Source organism: Pectinophora gossypiella, chromosome 19 (assembly GCF_024362695.1).
Source record: "Pectinophora gossypiella chromosome 19, ilPecGoss1.1, whole genome shotgun sequence".
NCBI lineage: Eukaryota > Metazoa > Arthropoda > Insecta > Lepidoptera > Gelechiidae > Pectinophora > Pectinophora gossypiella.
This window is the reverse complement of record NC_065422.1, coordinates 12395489-12416015: the sequence shown is the minus strand read 5'-3', so window position 1 is coordinate 12416015 and position 20527 is coordinate 12395489. Positions and strand designations below refer to the sequence as shown.

General features: G+C 39.2%; 1 protein-coding gene across 9 annotated transcripts in view; it reads left to right on the top strand.

Annotated features, from left to right (window-relative positions):
• LOC126375663 (protein Fe65 homolog) overlaps window positions 1-20527 on the top strand; it is a 98524-nt gene that overhangs the window by 54775 nt on the left and 23222 nt on the right. For all 9 annotated transcript variants that reach the window (XM_050022719.1, XM_050022717.1, XM_050022720.1 and 6 more), the window contains one exon: window positions 4388-4526. In XM_050022719.1, coding sequence (XP_049878676.1) covers window positions 4388-4526 — 139 coding nt within the window. The remainder of the gene's footprint in view (window positions 1-4387; window positions 4527-20527) is intronic.

The following is a 20527-nucleotide window of genomic DNA, read 5'->3' as shown; positions in this document are numbered from 1 at the left end:
CAGCATTTGCAGGAACCCACTCTGTAGATTTTTTGGCCCAGAGGTCATCGGGCATTCGGGCAACATGTCCAGCCCAGTCCCATTTCATTTTATTACATTTATTTATTTTAACAGGGGGTTAAACAGGCCACATCGAAAACATCACCTAAAAAGCAATATTGCTGTTTGACATTTTGTTTGCATTTCGATAGTTTCAAGTACCACGTCCCGAATTTGATTTATGAAAAAGTTACTCCGGAACAAAGAAACAGCTCTGAGAACTCTGTAAAACTTAAGTTGTTCATTTTTATAGCTCCAAACTCGAAACGTCACCTCTTTGAATGCTTAAAGGAATTCCGGAAACTATGAATCAATTATTCAGGGTTTCTGTGAATGAAACATGAACACTGTGAACCTACTAACTTTTGTAGGTATGTAGTTTGGTCATAGGTAAAATGATTCACCAAATTAGTTCCATGTGAAGGGTTTCCAGGAAAGGATAAACTTAGATTATACCATGTATTCTGGGAATTGGGCCGTGACAGGTTTAATATAAATTATGAAACTCTGATCTAAAACTAACGAAAAACATTTTCTTTTTCCTATTTTACTTATTCATGAATAAAGGACAAAATTGGTCAGACTTATCAAATTTGTATGACGTCACATTGTTCATTTTTATACAAATTCCATAGTAATTCGGTGTTTTGACGTTTAGTAAACCGGGTGAGAGCCTTCAGCGCTCCCCATTTGTCCGGCCAAGTAGTTAATGCCATCTGCGGCAAATCTACAATAAGTAAAAAAAAAACTGATTTGACTAATTGGAAACTACCCTATTTTTAAAAGTTGCCTCCCTGATCCCTGAAGCAATAACCCTGACGAATAAAATAGGCATCTTACTGGTACGCAACCAACTTCATCCTGTCATATTTATAAGTATACTTACGCTAACGTTCAAATGTTGAAAGTGTTGTTTGTGATTTTTGTTTAAAATTGACGTGTGTTTCACATTTCACATTTTATTTCCTTTTTGGCAGATAACAAAATAACTAAGTACTTTTAACCTAAAATAGAGTAAGGAGGTGTCTAGTGTCCTAGTGCTCCACTGCTGGGCAAAGGGTTCCTGCCGACATCCTTCTATATCCCGAGAATACCCGTGCGATCACTCTTCGCTCTTTCTCAAAGTCATCCAGGTCGGCTCTCCATCTGCATAGGCCTATCTCTATTTCTGCGTCCAAGAGGTATCCATTCTCAACCGAAACCATCATCATCTTTGAAGTCTCGTTTGCCCACGTCGGTCATTCAAGATTTTATTATGACGTTGTTACTCGTAACGGTTTTTGTCTACCTATTTAATTATCTGGTTATTTATATAATTTCCCCCGTTATCAATTTCCAAATCGAATAGTCGCCGAATAATAGCGAGAGTGGCGAAAACTATCAATTATTTAGCATTAGGCCGTTTCGGGCGCCATTACGGGCCGGAAGCGGGCGGGTCGTAACGGTTACGTTTTGTTGCCGCACTTACACAGCCGAACGTGTGTGGACAAGCCTTTATTTGCGTGGGACAAATGACAGGATTTTTGTGGATGTAGGCTAATGATTTAACGCTATAATATGTACATATAGACATATAGGGCGATGCCGCGATGCCGCTTACACAATTTGGTAGCAATAGGTTAGTTTCCAACTAGTCAAACGAGTTACTTTTTACTAAACGTCAAAACACGAAATTACTGTAGAATTTGTATAGAAAAGCACACTGTGACGTCATAGAAAAACGTGATAACACGTCGGACTTGAGACGGAAAAACATTTTCTTGAAATAAAAAATGATTTTCGTTAGTTTTAGATTTGTCTTTATTTAGTAATCAGAATTTCATAATTTATCTTGTACTTACCTAGTACACGACCGAATTCTATTTGGGGTTAGGAAAGAGGAAATGACGAAACGAAGGAAAATACCGGAGCATTTTGTGAGAATCTCAAAAATTCAAGTTTGGTGGCGAAATTTCATATTGTTTTCTCGTGAAAAATTTGGTTCCGACATGAAAAAGATCCAAAAGGATCCTCGGTTCCGACATGAAAAAGGAATTTTTCAATTCCCAATTTTCCCAATTTCCCCAATTTTTCACGAAAAAATTGTATGACAGTTCGCCACCAAACTTGACACATTTTGATATTCACCCAGAAATTCATTTATTATCATCAATCTTTATTTTCTCTCCTAAACTTGTGCGAATGTCCGTCTGTTGATAAGGGATGACACGTGCCTATGTACAGTCATGAGCATATAATGTACCCACTTTAGGACTCTGTCGCACTAACATTTTGACATGAAGTGAGACTTACAGTTCAATTTGTCAAAAAAGTTAATGTGACAAGGTACCAAAGTGTATACATATTAATGTTCGTGACCGTACTTAGTTCATATTGCGAAGATGATCTGTGCTTCGGAAGGCACGTTAAGTCGTTGGTCAGTAAGACAAGTCCCGTCCGAGTCAGATTTTCTTTCGATTTAAATTCTCTTCCTGAACCTTCTTTAATTCTCTCTCTAACGCCAAATTCTTGTACCTTGTTCCTCTATTACATGTGTTGTGGTATAACCGTTTACGTTTAGTGCTGCTCGCACCGTTACGACCTGTAGGCGTGTACTCGACGGGGATTGGAAGTAGTTTGTATTTATTGCCATACGATATGGAAGGTTCGACGGTTATTTGTAAAGTTGAAGGGTTGCTGTGGGTTGTAAGTTAGGGTGTGGTTATTCTATTAGAATCATAAATATAAAGTCTTGTTCACATATTACTTACATTACGCTGTTAAAAAGTGGACGGACCATCCACATACATACACTAACGCTTATGTCCCACCGGGATGAGCAGATTTCTTTTTCTTTTTTTTTCACGTGACTTTTTGTCGATTTGCCGCTAATGGTATTAACTACATGCCTGGAGGCCTACAAGTGGAGGCTATGAAAGCTATCACGTGGTGGGATGAACAGATGAACTGTATGGGAACTGTTCTGATATTAGGCAGACAAATTACTATATTGTTTAACAATATTTTGTTTTTTTTTTAAGGTTTTTCTTGCAGCCTCGTTTCCCCGGCTATACAGGTTGTGAGAAGCTGCATTATTTAGGCGGATGAAACGTTAGTTTTGTAAATAAAATACGATTCAAAGTATTTTGAATGTGAATTTGAATGGAACTATTCAAATAATTTTACTTAACGTCAAAACACGAAATTAATATGGCATTTGTATGAAAAAGCCCACTGGGATGTCATAGAAAAACGTTTTTTTAATTACAATTCGTAAATAACTTACCTAAATAAAATAAAAAGGTTTTCGACAGATTTAGAATTGTCTTTTTTTAAATACTTAAGTAATCAGAACTTCATAATTTATCTTTGACCTAGGATAGCGGTTGAGAGCCGTGGTCGCCCAGTTGGTAGAACGCTTACCTCTCACTTTGAGGTCGCAGGTTCGAATCTAGCACAGGCCTAAACCAATGATTGTCGAATTAGTTTTGAAATTCATGTTTGGATCATAAATGATTATCACATGCTCAGCGGTGGAGGAAAACATCGTGAGAAACCTATATTCCCGAGAAATGCATTTTCGGAGGTATGTGACCTAACCTGGCAGTCGCTTCTGTAAAAAACCGGACCTGTCAAATATTCAGCATAGGTAAGCGGACCCTGTGAAAAACGGGATAATGCTAGGGAGATGATAATCTAGGATACTACCTAATTCCATTTGTATCGGTCACCATTATGAAAAAAAAAATCCGTACATAAAAGTATCACAGCATTTTTGCCTGTGAAGTCAAAATATTCTAACCGCAGACTTAGTAACAGTACTTGTAAGGCTCCATACAATGACGTCGAAGCCTTACAAGTTACAATTTCGCTGTCACCAGTGTGCGACAGATTACTGGACACAAGAGCCCAAATTACTGGGGGGAATGAGTCATAATAATATGTCCAAAAAAGTCAATAAGTACCTAATTAAAAAATATTTTTTTTCCATTTACAGCTTACATAAACAGCCTATATACGTCCCACTGCTGGGCGCAGGCTGAGCCTCAATCAATCAGAGGGGTATGGAACATACTCCACCACGCTGCTCTAATGCGGGTTGGTGGAGGTGTTTTTACGGCTAATAGCCGGGACCAACGGCTTAAAGTGCCCTCCGAAGCACTGAATCATCTTACTTTTTCGGACAATCAGGTGATTCAAGCCTGAAAAGTCCTTACCAAACAAAGGACAGTCTCACAGAGTGATTTCGACAATGTCCCCATCGGGAATCGAACCCGAATTTCTAGATCGTGAGCCTAACGCTGTAACCACTAGACCACAGAGGATGGAAAAATGATACTGATCTAATAACATTTTCTTTTGTCCGCAGAGAATGGTCTTCTCTCGTATGAGAATCCAAACTACCATTTGGACCCGTCACGGCTCGAGTCGGCGATCTACTCTGACTTGTACGACATGCACGACGACAAGTTGCCAGACGAATACGACACCTATCTCGACAACAGGAGGTTAGTACGAGTTTGGTTCACTCTTAGTACGACAAAGACGCCTACAATCGCGTTATAGTCTTCTTCTTCTATCGTGTGGGTTGTGAGGTGAGTTACCAACCTCATCAACCCCGGTGTCAGGGTTACTATTGAGCCGCCGATCAATCAATCAATCAATCACTGACATGACTCATATAACGACTACGTACTTACATCAGTATGTAGTAACCGGGACCAACGGTTAACGTGCCTTCCGAAGCACGGATCGTCTTACTTTCGGACAATCAGGTGATCAGTCTGTAATGTCCTAACCAAACTAGGGATCACAAAGTGATTTTTGTGATATGTCCCCATCGGAACCCGGGACTTCCGGATCGTGAGCACAACGCTCAACCACTGGACCACGGAGGCGTTATAGTGACGTCCACTTAAGCGTCTTTCTGAAAAATCACATTTGGATGTGATATTTTGTTAACAAAACCTCACAATAGACACGCTATAGTTTCAATCTACGTCAAAAGATTGTAGTCTCAATATTTTTTTTCGTTCAACGACTAGGGCCCTGTGCCGAGGATTTTTTCGCAGCTTCTTTTCCCCGGCTATGCAGGTTATGAGCAGCTGCATTTTTTAGGCGGATGAGACGATCGTTATGTAAAAAATACGATTCAATGTCTATGTTACCTACTGAATAAAGATATTTTTGAATTTGAATTATAAACAACTTTATAGTTGCTGTACTTTGCCAACGAAACAGGCATAACAACACCATTACGACATCAAAAAGTCCTCAAACCAGTCTAGACCTAATAAAATTCGTTCGCTGCAACAGCATAGTTCTTCCTATGCAGAACTGCTTGAATAAATAAAAAAAGAGCACGTTCAGCTGCTTACGATAACGGAAACCATCACATCACGCCTGTATCCCTAAAAGGGTAGACAGTGGTGTATAGAATACACAGCCAAGCCTTGCCAGCTATGTTTAGTCCCATGTGTTATAGAGGGAGTCTATTGCTAATCATCATCATCATCAGCCCAATAACGTCCCCACTGCCGGGGCACGGGACTTCCCTATGGATGGATAGGGAGATCGGGCCTTAAACCACCACGCGGACCCAGTACGGATCGGTGGTTATTAACGACTGCTGATGCAACCGGGACCAACGGCTTAACGTGCCTTCCGAAGCACGGAGGAGCTCGAGATGAAAACCTTTTTTTTTGTGGTCACCTATCCTATGACCGGCCGTTGCGAATGTTGCTTAACTTCAACAATCGCAGACCGAGCGCGTTTACCGGTGCGCCACCGAGCTCCTCTCATCATCAAACTGGTCACTTGAAAGGATGGTACTCGAAAGTAATGAAATGACAATATTTTGAATACCAAAGTCAAATATTGACACCTTGCTGTAGGTACATAGGATTTGGCATGAAGATTGATATTCAACCAGAGATTACGAACATGGAACAATTTTCGAAAAGACAATTCCCATTTTGTTTTATGACGTCACTAATGAAAAGTCGGGGAAATGCTTATATGTGGTTCCATAGAACATAATGGGAAAAAAGTCTCATTTTGTCCGATGACGTCATTTTCTATGGAACAAATGGGACCTACCCGAAAATATGGGCTGACCAGTCAAGCGGACTTGGTAATCAAAGTGGCTGTTCGAATATTTGTAACACTGCCTACCCCATTAGGGATTGCAGGCGTGAGTCTGTGTATGTATGCGGATGCAACAAAATGCATTTGGTCGGAACAGATGACGAGTGCATCGACCCGCGCACCGCGCAGTCGCACATCGATCGAATTCAGTTCCGGGTTAGCATCTAGCGGGGGTTCAAGCGAGAAGAAAAACTTCATACGGCATATTAATTGGTTCAATAGTTTTGATGAAAACGTCAATAACATAAGCTCACGCCTATATCCCAATTGAGGTAGGCAGATTTAAAAAATGCCGTAATTTTCTACATTATATATAATATTTTTTTAACTCACACGACTCATACGTTATACTCATACTGACTTAGCAATAACCCAATTTATACAGGGTGTTAGTGACATCGTAACAAATACTGAAGGGATGATTCAGACCATGATTCTGAAAAATCAACTCGATTTTCCTGTTGGAATTTTCATGAAAATTTTCATTTTCCGTTCCATTATTTTGCGACGGAAAATTCCGCTTGATATCAACTCGGATTCATAGCCTGAATCATCCCTCGAAGTTTTCGTTACGATGTCACTAACATCCTGTATAACAGAAGCCGAACCGAAATAATAATAAAGAATGATCTCATAAGTTCTTACAATAAACGCGCAGGCGCAGGAACAAATAAACAGTGTTTACCAAACAATAGTGATCACCACATTCACCGCCCATACTTCCGTTCTACTTATAGCGTTGTACTCATAGGAATGTTGCATCCGACAATAACATAACATAACATCACAACACGCACGATATTTTTGAATTTGGATTTGAAATAACTTTATAGTTGTAGTTGCGGGTCATCATCATCATCATCATCAACCTATTAACGTCCCCACTGCTGGGGCACGGGCCTTCCCTATGGATGGATAGGGAGATCGGGCCTTAAACCATCACGCGGGCCCAGTGCGGATTGATGGTTATTAACGACTGCTAATGCAGCCGGGACCAACGGCTTAACGTGCCTTCCAAAGCACGGAGGAGCTCGAGATGAAAACTTTTTTTTGTGGTCACCTATCCCATGCCTTTGCGAAGTAGGTGCGGGTATTTAGGTTGAAAGGACCGCGGTCCGTTCAGCAGTAAACGAAAACTGACTTTGTTCGAAAGGACCGGTGAATTTTGGTAAACAAATTAAATGACATAAAAAAGTAACTACAGTCAAGTGCAAAAGTGCTGATTGCCATGTCTTTAGTGATTTTATAAGCAGTAAGGATGCATGAGTAAAGAAACAGAAAGAGGCAAAGTTTCTAAAGTGCGAGCTACATTCATATTATATAATTATCTACTTACTTCTACATAATATTGATAATATAATTATATTTGATAAACAAAATGATAAAATTTAATTTCAGTGATTTATATTTTACTCAATCAACAACGAAAGAGTATATAGTATAATAATACCATTACGACATCAAAAAGTCCTCAAACCAGCTGACCTAATAAAATTCGTTCGCTGCAACAGCATAGTGTATTGAGTATGAGGATCTGGTGGGGAATACCTTTAAAGTGGCTTCTCTAACAACAGCTGCACCAATCCATCGTATCACAGAGCTGGAAACAAGATGACTCACGTAACCCATTACTGGGTTATTGCAAGCACTGCAGCGGAGCAATGGCGGCCATTTTGAATGGAAATTTGACGTTTCCCAACTTGGAAATTGAACATTTCATGAAATAGAATATCACTCGTTGTCCACATCATGATGTAGTTTGGCCAGATCAATCAAAACGTTTAACGACATAAGCAACTAAATGCATGATTACTTCGTGATATGGCCAAACGTTGGCAATCATGTCGTCAAATTAGTAACATTATCCACCGATAACGGCGCTGGTGTCGATTATATGTATTTAGATTGATATTATAATCGATGAATCAATGCATTTGTATAATTTTCCATATCGATAGTATTGATTGGGTAAATAATTTTGAACCTAAGAAATTAATCGACTATTTGCATTTTTATAACACCATATAGCATGGACTCCGCTTGCTTTTATGGCCAAACGTTGATTGAAGTAAGTACGTATATCATTAAAAGCTGACGTTTCAACGATGTGGTCAATTTAAGTTGGCTATTTTATGAAGTATGATCATTTCATGAAATGGTCGAATACATCATGAAATGGTCAATTCTAAGATCTATCCACGACAGATATACAACATATAGCAGACCAATCATAGAAAGGATTGGCTGGTTATACAGGGTGTTAGTGACATCGTAACGAATACTGAGAGGGATGATTCAGACCATGATTCTGAGTTCATATCAAGTGGAATTTTCCGTCGCAAAATTCATGATTTTTTTTTAGTTTTTTTTAATTATTTTCAATTCTATGCTTTTGCGATGAAAAAATCCACTTGATATTAACTCAGAATAATCAGCTGAATCATCCCCCTCAGTATTCGTTACGATATCACTTACACCCCGCACAAGTACATACTGTAGCCATACAAGTAGGTATGGGTGTTAGTGACACCGTAACGAATACTGAGGGGGATGATTCAGACCATGATTCTGAGTTGATATCAAGTGGAATTTTCAGTCGGAAAATTCATGAAAATTTTCTTTTTTTTTAAAGTTATTTTCTGTTCCATACTTTTGCGACGGAGAATTCCACTTGATATCATCTCAGAATCATGGTCTCAATCATCTCTCAAAGTTTTCGTTACGATGTCACTAACACCCTGTATTGGTGAACTTTTCAATGGGTGTTTTTTTACAGCGCGTTGATACTAATTTACAATCGATGGCGAAGTTTTTCAGGTTTTTTAAAGTGTTTGGCTACTAAACAGGGTCTTAGAAGACCATTCCATTATATTGCTGTCATAGATTAAGTGCGGTTTGGCGGAAACCAGAGAGTAACTTTCTTATATCTTTTTATTATAATGGAATTCCATAGTCTCAGCGTATGTATGTATGTTCTATCATACTTTTCTTATTCGAATCATTCTTGCACGAGCTACAACAAACGCAACACCCGCATAGCTGCACAACATTGGCATGTCATTAGTTATAACTAATTAAGTAACTACCTATAGTCGTCTGTGTTACAAAACTTACAAACATTGAATTAAGTTGAATAATTACAAGACACGCAAGATTTTTCAAAAAAATATAAAAATTATAACGAAATGTATTAACGAGGACTGGGTGGGTTGGGTATATATCCGAAAATATTTTTTTCGGAGGTATGTGACCTCACCTAACCTGTATTCTGCTGGTTTTCCCTTTGCGGGTTGAAACTTTAGACAGGCAGTCGCTTTTGTAAAACACCGGACCTGTCAAATCTTCAGGTTAGGACCCCGTGAAAAACGGGATAATGCTAGGGAGATCATGATGATGATATATTCTTCTAGGTGTACCCCTTCCTCTCTTTCCTTTTTTCGTATCAGGTGGCCAATCATATTTTATATCCGGTCCTCTAAAGCCTTTATTCAAATTCAAATTCAAATTAAAAAATATCTTTATTCAATAGGTAACATAGTTACACTTTGAATCGTCAATTTTACATAACGAACGTCTCATCCGCCTAAAACTACTGCAGCTTCTCACAACCTGTATAGCCGGGGAAAAGAAGCTGCAAGAAAAACCTCGGCACAGGGCCCTAAACGTTCTTTAAAAAAATAAAAATAAACATAAAATATTGGTATACAATTGAGTAATTTAGCTGCCTAGTATCAGTTCTCAGACAGTTAATCCCATGCATTCATATCTTCTAAATAATCACTAACTTTATAATAACCTTTTCTGTCTTATGTTATCAACTTATGTTATGATATGAAAAATATGGATAAGTAACTACTTAAAGAAAATATCGGACATCTAACAAAGTTAAGCGAAAGCCCTGCTGTTTGTAATCAAAAGGCGATTTACTGCCGTAGTTCACAAACATCACCGCCGTGCAAACATCGTTATACGATGTTTTACGATCCTCGCCTCGCTCTGGTCTATGTGAGTTATTATTAGTTTGTAATGCCTGTAAACTAGCTCCTCTTATATCGTGTGGATTGTAAGGTGAATTATCAACCTCATCAACCCTAGTGTCAAGGTTGTTATTGAGTCGCCATAGGCCCCTGACAAGGCTCATTCTTCTTCTTTGCGAGTCGATGGCGATCGATACAAAATTTTTGCTGACCAATAATTGGCCACGCTTACGGCATTGTCAGTGGCTTCGTAAAGGTCTTTAATAGTGCAGGTGTTAGGGCACTTAGGACAGCACAAAAGGTGACCCACACTCGCAGTCATCGCAACCATCAACCAGGTATCCCCACCTGTAGAGATTATCCTTGCAGCGGCCAACCTGTGTCAGGCTCATTAACGACTACGTACTTACTTAGGTAAGTAGCCGCGGCCAACTGCTTAACGTGCCCAGATGATAATGGAAGAAGCTGGTGAGATAATCTTCTTCGCTCGTGTGGGTTGTGAGGTCAATGACCGACTTCCTCAACCCTGGTGTCAGGGTTAAGAGTCGCCATAATTAGCCGGGACCAACTGCTTAACGTGGCCCGATGATGATGAGGTTTCAATAAGCACCAAGTTTAGGTTTTTGTGACTTGTGTGTACGCTAGTACTTATATATGGATGTATACATATACGTCTATTTCTCACTAGGCTAAGCCGTAACTATGGAATTCCATTTGTTTCGATCCTGACACACTTCTCTTGCTTCTTCCACATTCTTCAATCGTTTTATACACACACGCCGGTTCAGTGTACGACTACATACTTACATCAGTAAGTAGTACCACGACCAATGGCTTTCCGAAGCTCGGATCATCTTACTATCAGACAATCAGATGATCAGCCTGGATGGCCTCCGTCGTCCAGTGGTTGTGCATTGGGCTCACGATTTGGAGGTCCCGGGTTCGAGTCCCGGTGGAGACATATCACAAAAATCACTTTGTGATCCCTAGTTTGGTTAGGACATTACAGGCTGATCCCCTGATTATCCGAAAGTAAGACGATCCGTGCGTCGGAAGGCACGTTAGGCCGTTGGTCTCGGTTACTGACACCAGGGTTAATGAGGTTGGTACTCCACCTCACAACCCACATGATAGAAGAAGAAGGTACCTACACATTGGTACGAAATCATTTCACACTACCTTTTCCAATGTTCTATCCGGGAATTTCCAAAGATAACTTAAAAATTGCAAACGGAAATATGAACTCTGTTCCGATTCGTTGACACAAAGAACTACGTGAGGATTTCGACCCAATGCAACTGTAAATTGAACCGAAGCGGAGTCTAAGTTTAAACTTAAAGCGACTTGCTTGAAAAATGGTCTGAAGTTTCCCAATAATTTTGTAAACTATGAAAGTTGCAGTGTATAACTTCTCAGTTGTGGAACGTGGGTTACTGTGAGTAAATTGAAGTTTAGAGCAACCATAGAATAAAGAATAATACTACGCGTATTTATTTATTTATTAAGTACTACTACATCATATATATAAAACATTAACAACTAAGACAATTACTAAAATTAAGACTTATATATAAGACAATTACAGTGTACATACATAGCATCTACAAATTAGTAATAAAATTAACAAAGCAGTCTCTATTTACCCTTAATTGTCAGCTTATGTTGCGTGTGTGTGTGTTTCACTTTTGAAATGAAATCCTTAGATGGATGAGCCATCTGGGCTATGGCGGCTCAGTAATAACCCTGACGCCAGGGTTGATGAGGTTGGTATTCCATCTCACAATCCACACAAAAAGAAGAGAGAAGATGGATATGATGACCCGTATTCCGGTGATCTGCTTAATTATCATGTTGAAAGATTTCACTTGTTATATTTTCTGGTCGCTCTCAGACCAGCATAGACTGCAGTGTCAAGAAATCTCAATTTATAATGAAGTAATTGACAAAGAAGTCAAGGAACTTGCAAAGGAACGACAAATCTGCAAAAAGCTCCACCGACAAGAGCGTAGCTCTTAAATTTTGAATGAATAAAATTGTGAATTGTTGGCACGTTAAGCCATTGGTCCCGGCTATTAGCCCGCATTGAAGCAGCGTGGTGGAGTATGCTCCATACCCCCTCCGGTTGAATAAGGGGAGGCCTGTACCCAGCAGTGGGACGTATATAGGCTGTTAAAGTTTATGTTATGTATGTATGAATGAAATTGTAGTCTTTCGGTAGTACCTACTCTCTATTTTTTCTTTTTTTGAATGCGGCCAGCTCTCTTGTGTTTGCTCCATATTGCAATTGTTTGCGCTATGCGCTGGATTGCGCTGGGTTTGGCGCAAACATGCTTCTTTATAGACAATTTTTGTTGATTTCCGTCCTCGCCTGCCCCGGTTTCGCATCTGCGGTCGTGAACTGAGCTGAATATTTCATTTTTGCTTCCATGTGCATATAAGGAACATGTTTCACAAAAGGATATATGTAGGTTCATTGCTTTATATTACCAACATCATCTTCCTAGTGTTATCCCGTTTTTCCTCGTTTATCCTGGAGATTTGACATATCCGCTTCAAGCTTAGGTCACATAACGAGAACGCATTTCTCGGTATGTGGGTGTCCTCACGATGTTTTCGTTCACCGCTGCTGAGCACGTGATACTTAACAATTAATGATCCAAACATGGATTCGTAAACGAATTCGAAAACCATTGTACGTATATTACGTAAAAAAACATTGCCGAATTTTATAAAAAAACAAAATCTACACGTTTACCCACGTCGCAAGACAAATATTCCGACCAAGTATTTAATGCTATGTGAGACAAATCTGCAAGCCACTTAATAAAAGTGAGTTGATGTGTTTGCACTTCCGAGTATAGTCAAAAGCTGACCAGTAGAAAAAAAAGTGAATACCTAGTTACAAATAAAATAAAATCAAGAACGAAACAATTGCTTAGATAAGATAACCTCAGACACGAAAAATGTCGTGAGAACAGACGATAATACGACATTAAATAGCTAGACAGACAGAATGAAGATTTAAGTAGATAAAGCTGACAAGTTTTAATTATGAGAAAATGTCACTTCTGGCCGCAAGGTTGAAACAGATGTAACATTAACTTTGTAGTCTTCGACCTTAGTTTATGTAACTTATCTCGGCTCATTATCAAAATAGTGAATTGAAATGTGTAGATATAAGATCAAAATCAAATCAAATGTACAAAAATTGTGCTGATACCAGTACACACAATCTAATTTTAAGTTATATTTGTCATTTTCTTATCCGTCGGAAAGGAAAGGGACGGTAGTTTGACTGGCATAAAATTTATGGAACACTTCTCAATTTACTTTAGCCAATAACCAGACATAATTAAGTTGACAGCACACGTCAAACGGATTACATCCTGTCGATATGCCTATGTGATTCGCTTGGGTTATTGAATGATCCACTCATTGTAATATTAACAGCTGTCCATCATCCGTCCTTTTCCTTTTCGGCGGGTAAGAATGACAAGTGGCTAATAAAATTAAATTGTGTCTACAGGAAATTTATTATTCTTTAATCGTTTTAAACAATTGGGTAATTCTTAAATAGTTTGCAGAGAACCCAAAAAAAAAAAAAATGTTTTTATGAGTTTTTATGATGCAAATCAAAAGTTTATGTCAAAAGCATATTTTGGATGCATATGGACAAGCTTAATACCCTCAGGAATATTAAAAAACAAGGGTAGAAAAACACGGTTGTGACATTTGTGCCTCGGTCGTGACATCACTAAACATGGCTGTGACACCACATGACATGGATGTGACTGTTTTGCATATTTCATTGTAACTGTTGCTGTTATTTTTTTTTTTGTCATCTTAATTTTTTGTCTCAATTGATTGGAGCAATTAGGCAGTAAGCAAACACTGAATTGGTTTAATCAAAAGTATTTATTTGGCAATCTTCTTTCTGATTATGTGATACTTAACTAAATCACAATAATTGAGATCGCGTCATAAAAAAGTTAGGATTTGGAAACAAAAACCTTTATACTTATTGTACATTTGCCGCAGATGGCATTATCTACTTGGCCGGACGAATGGGGGGCGCTGAAGGCTCTCACCCGGTACAACGTTTAAGGCAACAGGCCTGAGGGTGCCCAGTTGGGCGGGGTCAGTATCGGGGGTGCCCACCTCGGCTCAGAGCGTCGTGTGAGAAGAAAAATATTTGAAAGATTTAATCGATCCTAGAGGGTCGATAGCGATAAGCGCTGATTGAGGGAAGTCGTCGACCACGCCGGCGGGGTCAGTATCGGGGTTCTGAAGTGTTTGGTGTCGCGAGCTGATTGGCTGCCTCTATGGCCCGAGTAAGCGGGTCGTCGGGATCGTATATTACGTCCTTCGGACGCCAATACTTTTCATGAGGTCATGATCGGACGGATGCAAGTCGTGTAGATTTTCACCTTATTCCTAAGGGACAATTTGCTTGTTAAGGAGACAATGAAGACTGCCCATTACAAACGCGGCGCGATCGCGCACACGTTTGATATGGGCCTTAAAAGTAAGACTTCTATTTAAGACTACGCCGAGATATTTGACTTACTCCTCCCAAGGGATCGGCTTGCCAAACATCTTGATGACTTTAAGTTGACGGCGTGACCGTGGCGTGTTATAATAGCTTTTTGAAAAGTACACCGCTGCACTTTTCTCCGGGTTTACCTCGATTCTCCATTTGCGAAACCACTTGCCCAAGGCATTGGCCGCGCGTTGGAGAATTCCGGTCATCATAACTTGATCTCGGCACGAAGAATAGATGGCTATATCATCCGCTAATAAAGCTAGTTAGGTGTTAGGGGATTTGGGAATGTCACTAGTATACAATGAAAATAGTAAAGGGGAGAGGACGGAGCCTTGTGGGACTCCGCCATGTATCGGGTGCGGTGACGAGAGCGTCCCTTCCACGCGGTAGCGAAAGGTTCGATTTGAGAGGAAGTCTCGTATGATGTACACGAGACGGTTTGGCACTCCCAGTGAATAAAGCTTGTAGATCAAGCCGTTGTGCCAGACTTTGTCATACGCTTTCGCCACATCGAAGAAGAGCGCTCCCGTAGCGACAGGTTTTTTAAGTTTAACCTACTAGAGATATGTTCAATAATACGGTGCACTTGTTGAACGCACGAGTGTTTAGTTCTAAAACCAAACTGCTCTAGTGGAATAAGACTATTGGATTCGGCGTAGTCCCGTAATCTAGCAAATATGAGCCGCTCATAAATCTTCCCCATGGTATTGAGGAGACTTATGGGGCGGTAACTCGAAGGTTCGTTATTAGGTTTCCCAGGCTTTGGTATACCAATTACAATTGCTTCTTTCCACTGCTGTGGAAAGACGCAGTTGATCATGGCGATGTTGAATATAGCCGTTAGTAAACAGATGAGGGGAGCACCGAAGTTTTTAAGGACACGATTCGTGATACCGTCAGAGCCAGAGGCTTTTCGGCTATGAAGATTTTTAATGATATCTAGTACCTCTTCCTTAGTGACCTGTGGAAGAGAAGGATCGGTGGGAGGTACAGAAGCCCTACGCTGAACTTCAGAGTTCACCGTCGAGCGGTGCCTACGATCGATAGGGAGAGAGCTGGGCGAACATTGGGCTTCGAGACTGTCGGCAAGGCATTCGGCTTTTTTGTCATCGTCAAAAGCGGGGGGTTGGTTAGGCCTATTGAGAGGTAAAACCGTATCCTTTTTAAGAGACCTAGACAGCTGCCAGATGGCCTGGTAGTGGAGCTCAATGCCGCTCAAAAGGTTATCCCACCGATTCTGTCGCATGTCATTAATACGTTTTCTTACAGTATGCTGCTAGAGACGCAATTGACGGCGACATTCCTCGGTGCGATTGGAATCATATGCGCGGGTGGCTGCGTTTTTCTCCGTTGGCAGATCACGGATATCGGTAGGCAGTTTCCAGCGATATGGTCTTCCATCTCCGGAACCTGTTTTGAAGTTTCGTTCAAAACTGACCTCACGTGATCCGTGAGGGAGTTAATAGCTGTCGAGGCCTCCTCTAAGGAGGTTATTTGTACTGGGAACTTCAGGGCCAAGATCATTGCTATTCCAGGTAAAGACCGTGTTTCCTGATATCACGCTATGATGATTACTTCTTCTTAGTAAATTTAGCGTAGCAAGGGGTATCAGGGTTGTCGTTATTTATACTAACAATTTGACCTACAAATATTTCTCCTTGAACGCAGTGAGTTTCGTTCCAATCCCGAAATCCACTTCCGTAACAATACCATACAACCGCCTAAAAAACCCCTGCCTAGTGTGGCTATGAATAAATTCCTTCCAAATATCTTGGAAGAGGCCCTTGCCCAGTACTGGGATCTATATGGACTAGTAAAGTAAGTACTCGTATGTAAGCATATCAAACAATAATATAATTTATAAATAAAAGCAACAAAACCCACTAAATTATTGAAATAAAAAAGAATGTCACGATCATGCATTATATGTCACAACCATGTGTTTAAAATGTCTACGGCTGTGACATTTTTATCATTACATGGTCGTGACAATTTGAAACGTGTTCGATATAACCCAAAAGCTATCCATGATACTGCAAATCTTAAGTAATTATTTTAAACTACACTGTATGACGTGCATATTATATTTCAAACAATAGTGTAACACTGATACTTAAGTTTAAAACTCTAACACGGCGTTGACGGGTTAAGGTTGTCCTTTTTTTAAAATGTAAAAGCAGATTGATTTTATACTGGTCTCAACGCTCTTAGCCATTTGCAATACTGACAAGAACATATTGTTGCCGTTCTAAAAAAACTTAGAAAGGGTTGCCAATGTCACAGATTTATTTCTACAGAGTATTGTAATTTTAAAGAGTCGCACACGGTTGTGACACAAAAACTGCTCACAAAATGTATGTTGTTCAAAATCATAAATAGTGTGCATTATTTATATATTTTGTTAAACAGTCTTATAGAACAAAGGTTCCTCTTGCATAGTTATTGTAATATTTCGAAAAATAACATGCCACATCTTCAGAAAAAAACATTTTATTTGCAATTCTGGCAATCTCACACGACACGTTCCGTGACATTTATGACTTCTAATTTTTTTTAATATAATATCTAATAATTTTATGGAAAAAAATATATCCGGACATGATACTAGAAGTAATTACCTAAGTAAAATAATTCAGGGGTCACTGATTTTCCTAAAAAACATATACAATTCTTACAACTCACAAAAAAAAACGTAAGAATAAGAATCACCCAATTATTTAAGCTGGGAAAGTCTGTGTAAGGATGATGATGACTACGGAATTAGAACCATTGTACTGAATAAAGTTCTAGGTTAAATAAATGTGTTAGGATCGAAGCAAATGGAATTCCGTAGGCGTGAGTTTATGTATGTATGTGGCTCTTAATGTGATAGGTAAATATGGTCACCTATTCCTATTTTCTACGGCTTACTTATCTGAAGTGTAGTAGACACTTCCTCCTCACAACCATTGGCAAGGGAGCCGGGTTGCATTGAGAAATGGAATCGAAACGTGCCCGGGGTCGGAATGCATATCCCTAGATTAAAACTAAATTGCATTTGCAAACGCCCGATGCAATAATTTAGAAATTTTCCATCTCCGTGTCTTGGTAACGGATAGGGTGAATGTTAAGTAGAAAAGTTTATAACAGAGGGTTTGTTGTTTACGTGTGACTTAGATCGTAATATCACGGGTTCGAAACCCGGTTCCGGCTGTATACCACGGAATTCGATTTTATCAGTTTGAATTCATGTTTGGATCATACATAATTGATATCATGCCCCATCTTCGCGGCCATATTGTCACTTAATTGCTCGTGGTCACTCCAGTCACTTCATATACAACCGCGTTTTACACAGACACCACACATTGACGTTATCGTACACCCGCATCTGTGTGCGTGACGTCTGACGCCATACGATTCAAGTCTAAACTATGTTTGAGGGGGGTGAAGTAAACCTAGCTCAGACGCTGGTGGGGAGCGGAGAGTTACCGTTATATGCGTAGTAATTATTCCTTATTCTATGCTACACTCTCCACTGCCCGCTGTGTTAGAAATTAAGAGCGTGAGATTTTTTGTACCAAACATTAACAGATTTGGTTCAGGTAGTTGTAATTTCGAAGTATCTTCACATATCAACATAAATGGCGGACATCATTGATGTAATATTATGACGTCATATTGTGATAGATGTGACACGCCATATTTCATCTTCCTACGTCGCCGTAAATAGAATAGCCGTAACATTCTCATTAAGTACATTACTAGTCTCAATAAAAAAAATAGTAGGAGAGATTTCTACGTCATTAAAACGTTGTACGTTAAAAATGAAGATCGATTAATGACAGGCTTAAAAGGCTTGTAGGCCAGAGCCGAAACCTTTTCCAAAAAAAGTCGAATTTCAATTCAAATCGAGAATTCGAGAGGCAGTCGTTGTGGTTAACAGGACTTCAGAACAGACAATAGGATAAGCGCGCATGCTGCGTGGGTACAAGCACGTTCTCTGTGATTCTGCTTCTTTTAAAACGTACCTAATATTTTTAATTTATTATGATTGGAAGTTTTGTTTTCAAATTGTTAAAATATTTGCATGCCTAGTTAAGGTTGAATACTATGACCTACTGTAATACTATACCATCTTTTGTAAATTGTATTCTGGCAAATAAATGATTGATTGCTTGATTGATGACTAGGGTAAATGAGAGCGAAACGCGCGCCACACAAGTATGAGCAAACCGTTCATACTTCTACTTTGCGCTCCATTCGTCCGCAAACTTAACGACGCACGGAGCTCCGAAATAGTATATAATAGGTCGTCTTGTTGTTTATAACCTACAAAAAAAAATCAAATATCAACTATCATGCAAGGAGATCCCTCCATATCACAGAAAAGCAGAAAACCTTAGTATTGATCGGCTATTTATCAAAAATATACTTTTATATGCAGTATCTTCCGAAAAGTAATGGTAATATAGGTATCTGTTTGCAGAAGTAGCAGTTAAAGAGAGTAGGCTTGAACTGGTACAGTGGTTCTCATACAGAGTGTGGATTAGGGTCTTTCCAACTTCTTTCTTCTATTCCGTGATGAAGGCGGGGCCCTGCAGGCCCTTGTGTCCTGTATTGTACACCGCATACAACTACCTTTGCTGCGTGTTTCTCCTTCTACTTATTCGTACAACATGGTTATGGAGTACGTTGACAACTCCTGAGTTCTCGTATGAAGTCCTACAAAGTCTTATTAAGCTTCTGAGTAATACAGAACTAATTAAATGACCTTTCAGGTTCGTAATATGCGCAGTTAACTGGCCCCACGCATTATTTGTTTATATGTGACGCGATACCAATCTGGTTCAGTCACGGCACGCGACAGCCAAGTATTTTTGGAATATCAATCAATACTTTATACCTGCTGGACACATCGTTGGAGCCATATACCTAATGCTATTAAACTAGTATTTAAAATGTCAATCTTCTTAGTTAGAATCTTATTTCTTTCACTGCCATTTTGACGTTCTGGCCGGTTGGAATTTGCCATTCCTTTTTTTAAATTCAAAAGTACCTAAACAGCGAACCTACGTTCCACAGATAGTATTCGTATTTCGTAGGGATTATATTTTATTTGTAGAGGAGCTAGGAGCACACTCCACGCTGCCCCAGTGCGTTCCAAATTCAAATTCTGAACATTTACAATAGAATAAAATAGACAAAGTTTATTATAAAAGCAGTTTGCCATTTTTGTTTTTTATTTGCTCTCAGTCCAGCATTGAAACATATAATAAAATACACTTTAAAATTTAAACTCTGTGTAAAACTGCGCAGACGAAGCAAAGCAATGGTGTGTTTTATGCAAACACAGACATAAAAGTTTCCTTGCATATGCAACTCTCATGGGAGCACATAAGCTCGCATATTGCTTGACCTACTCTTACCTACTTCTAGCTACTGCTTACTTACTTAGGTTGTTAGGTGTTTTGTAGTTTTTATTTTGGGTTGTTTGTTTGGTTTTTTTTTTCATAAGGCGTCCAACATGTTAATAAATCTTTTTAATGAAATCCGAAGAGAAAATATAATAAACGAGAGAAAAAATATTATAGAGATTTTTTTTATAGATTGTGGCCATTAAACCGGTATTTGCAAAATAGTTATTATTTGAATTTCAATTTGAATAATTAAATTACTTTAATTACGATACAACACATTACTATTAATGTGAACCTATGTTGACGTCTGTATCTCCGAAGGGGTAAGCAGTTGTGTTCTATAGTACAGGGTGTTAGTGACATCGTAACGAAATTATTCTGAGTTAATATCAAGTCGAATTTTCCATCGCGAAAGTATAGAATTTAAAATAATTAACAAAAAA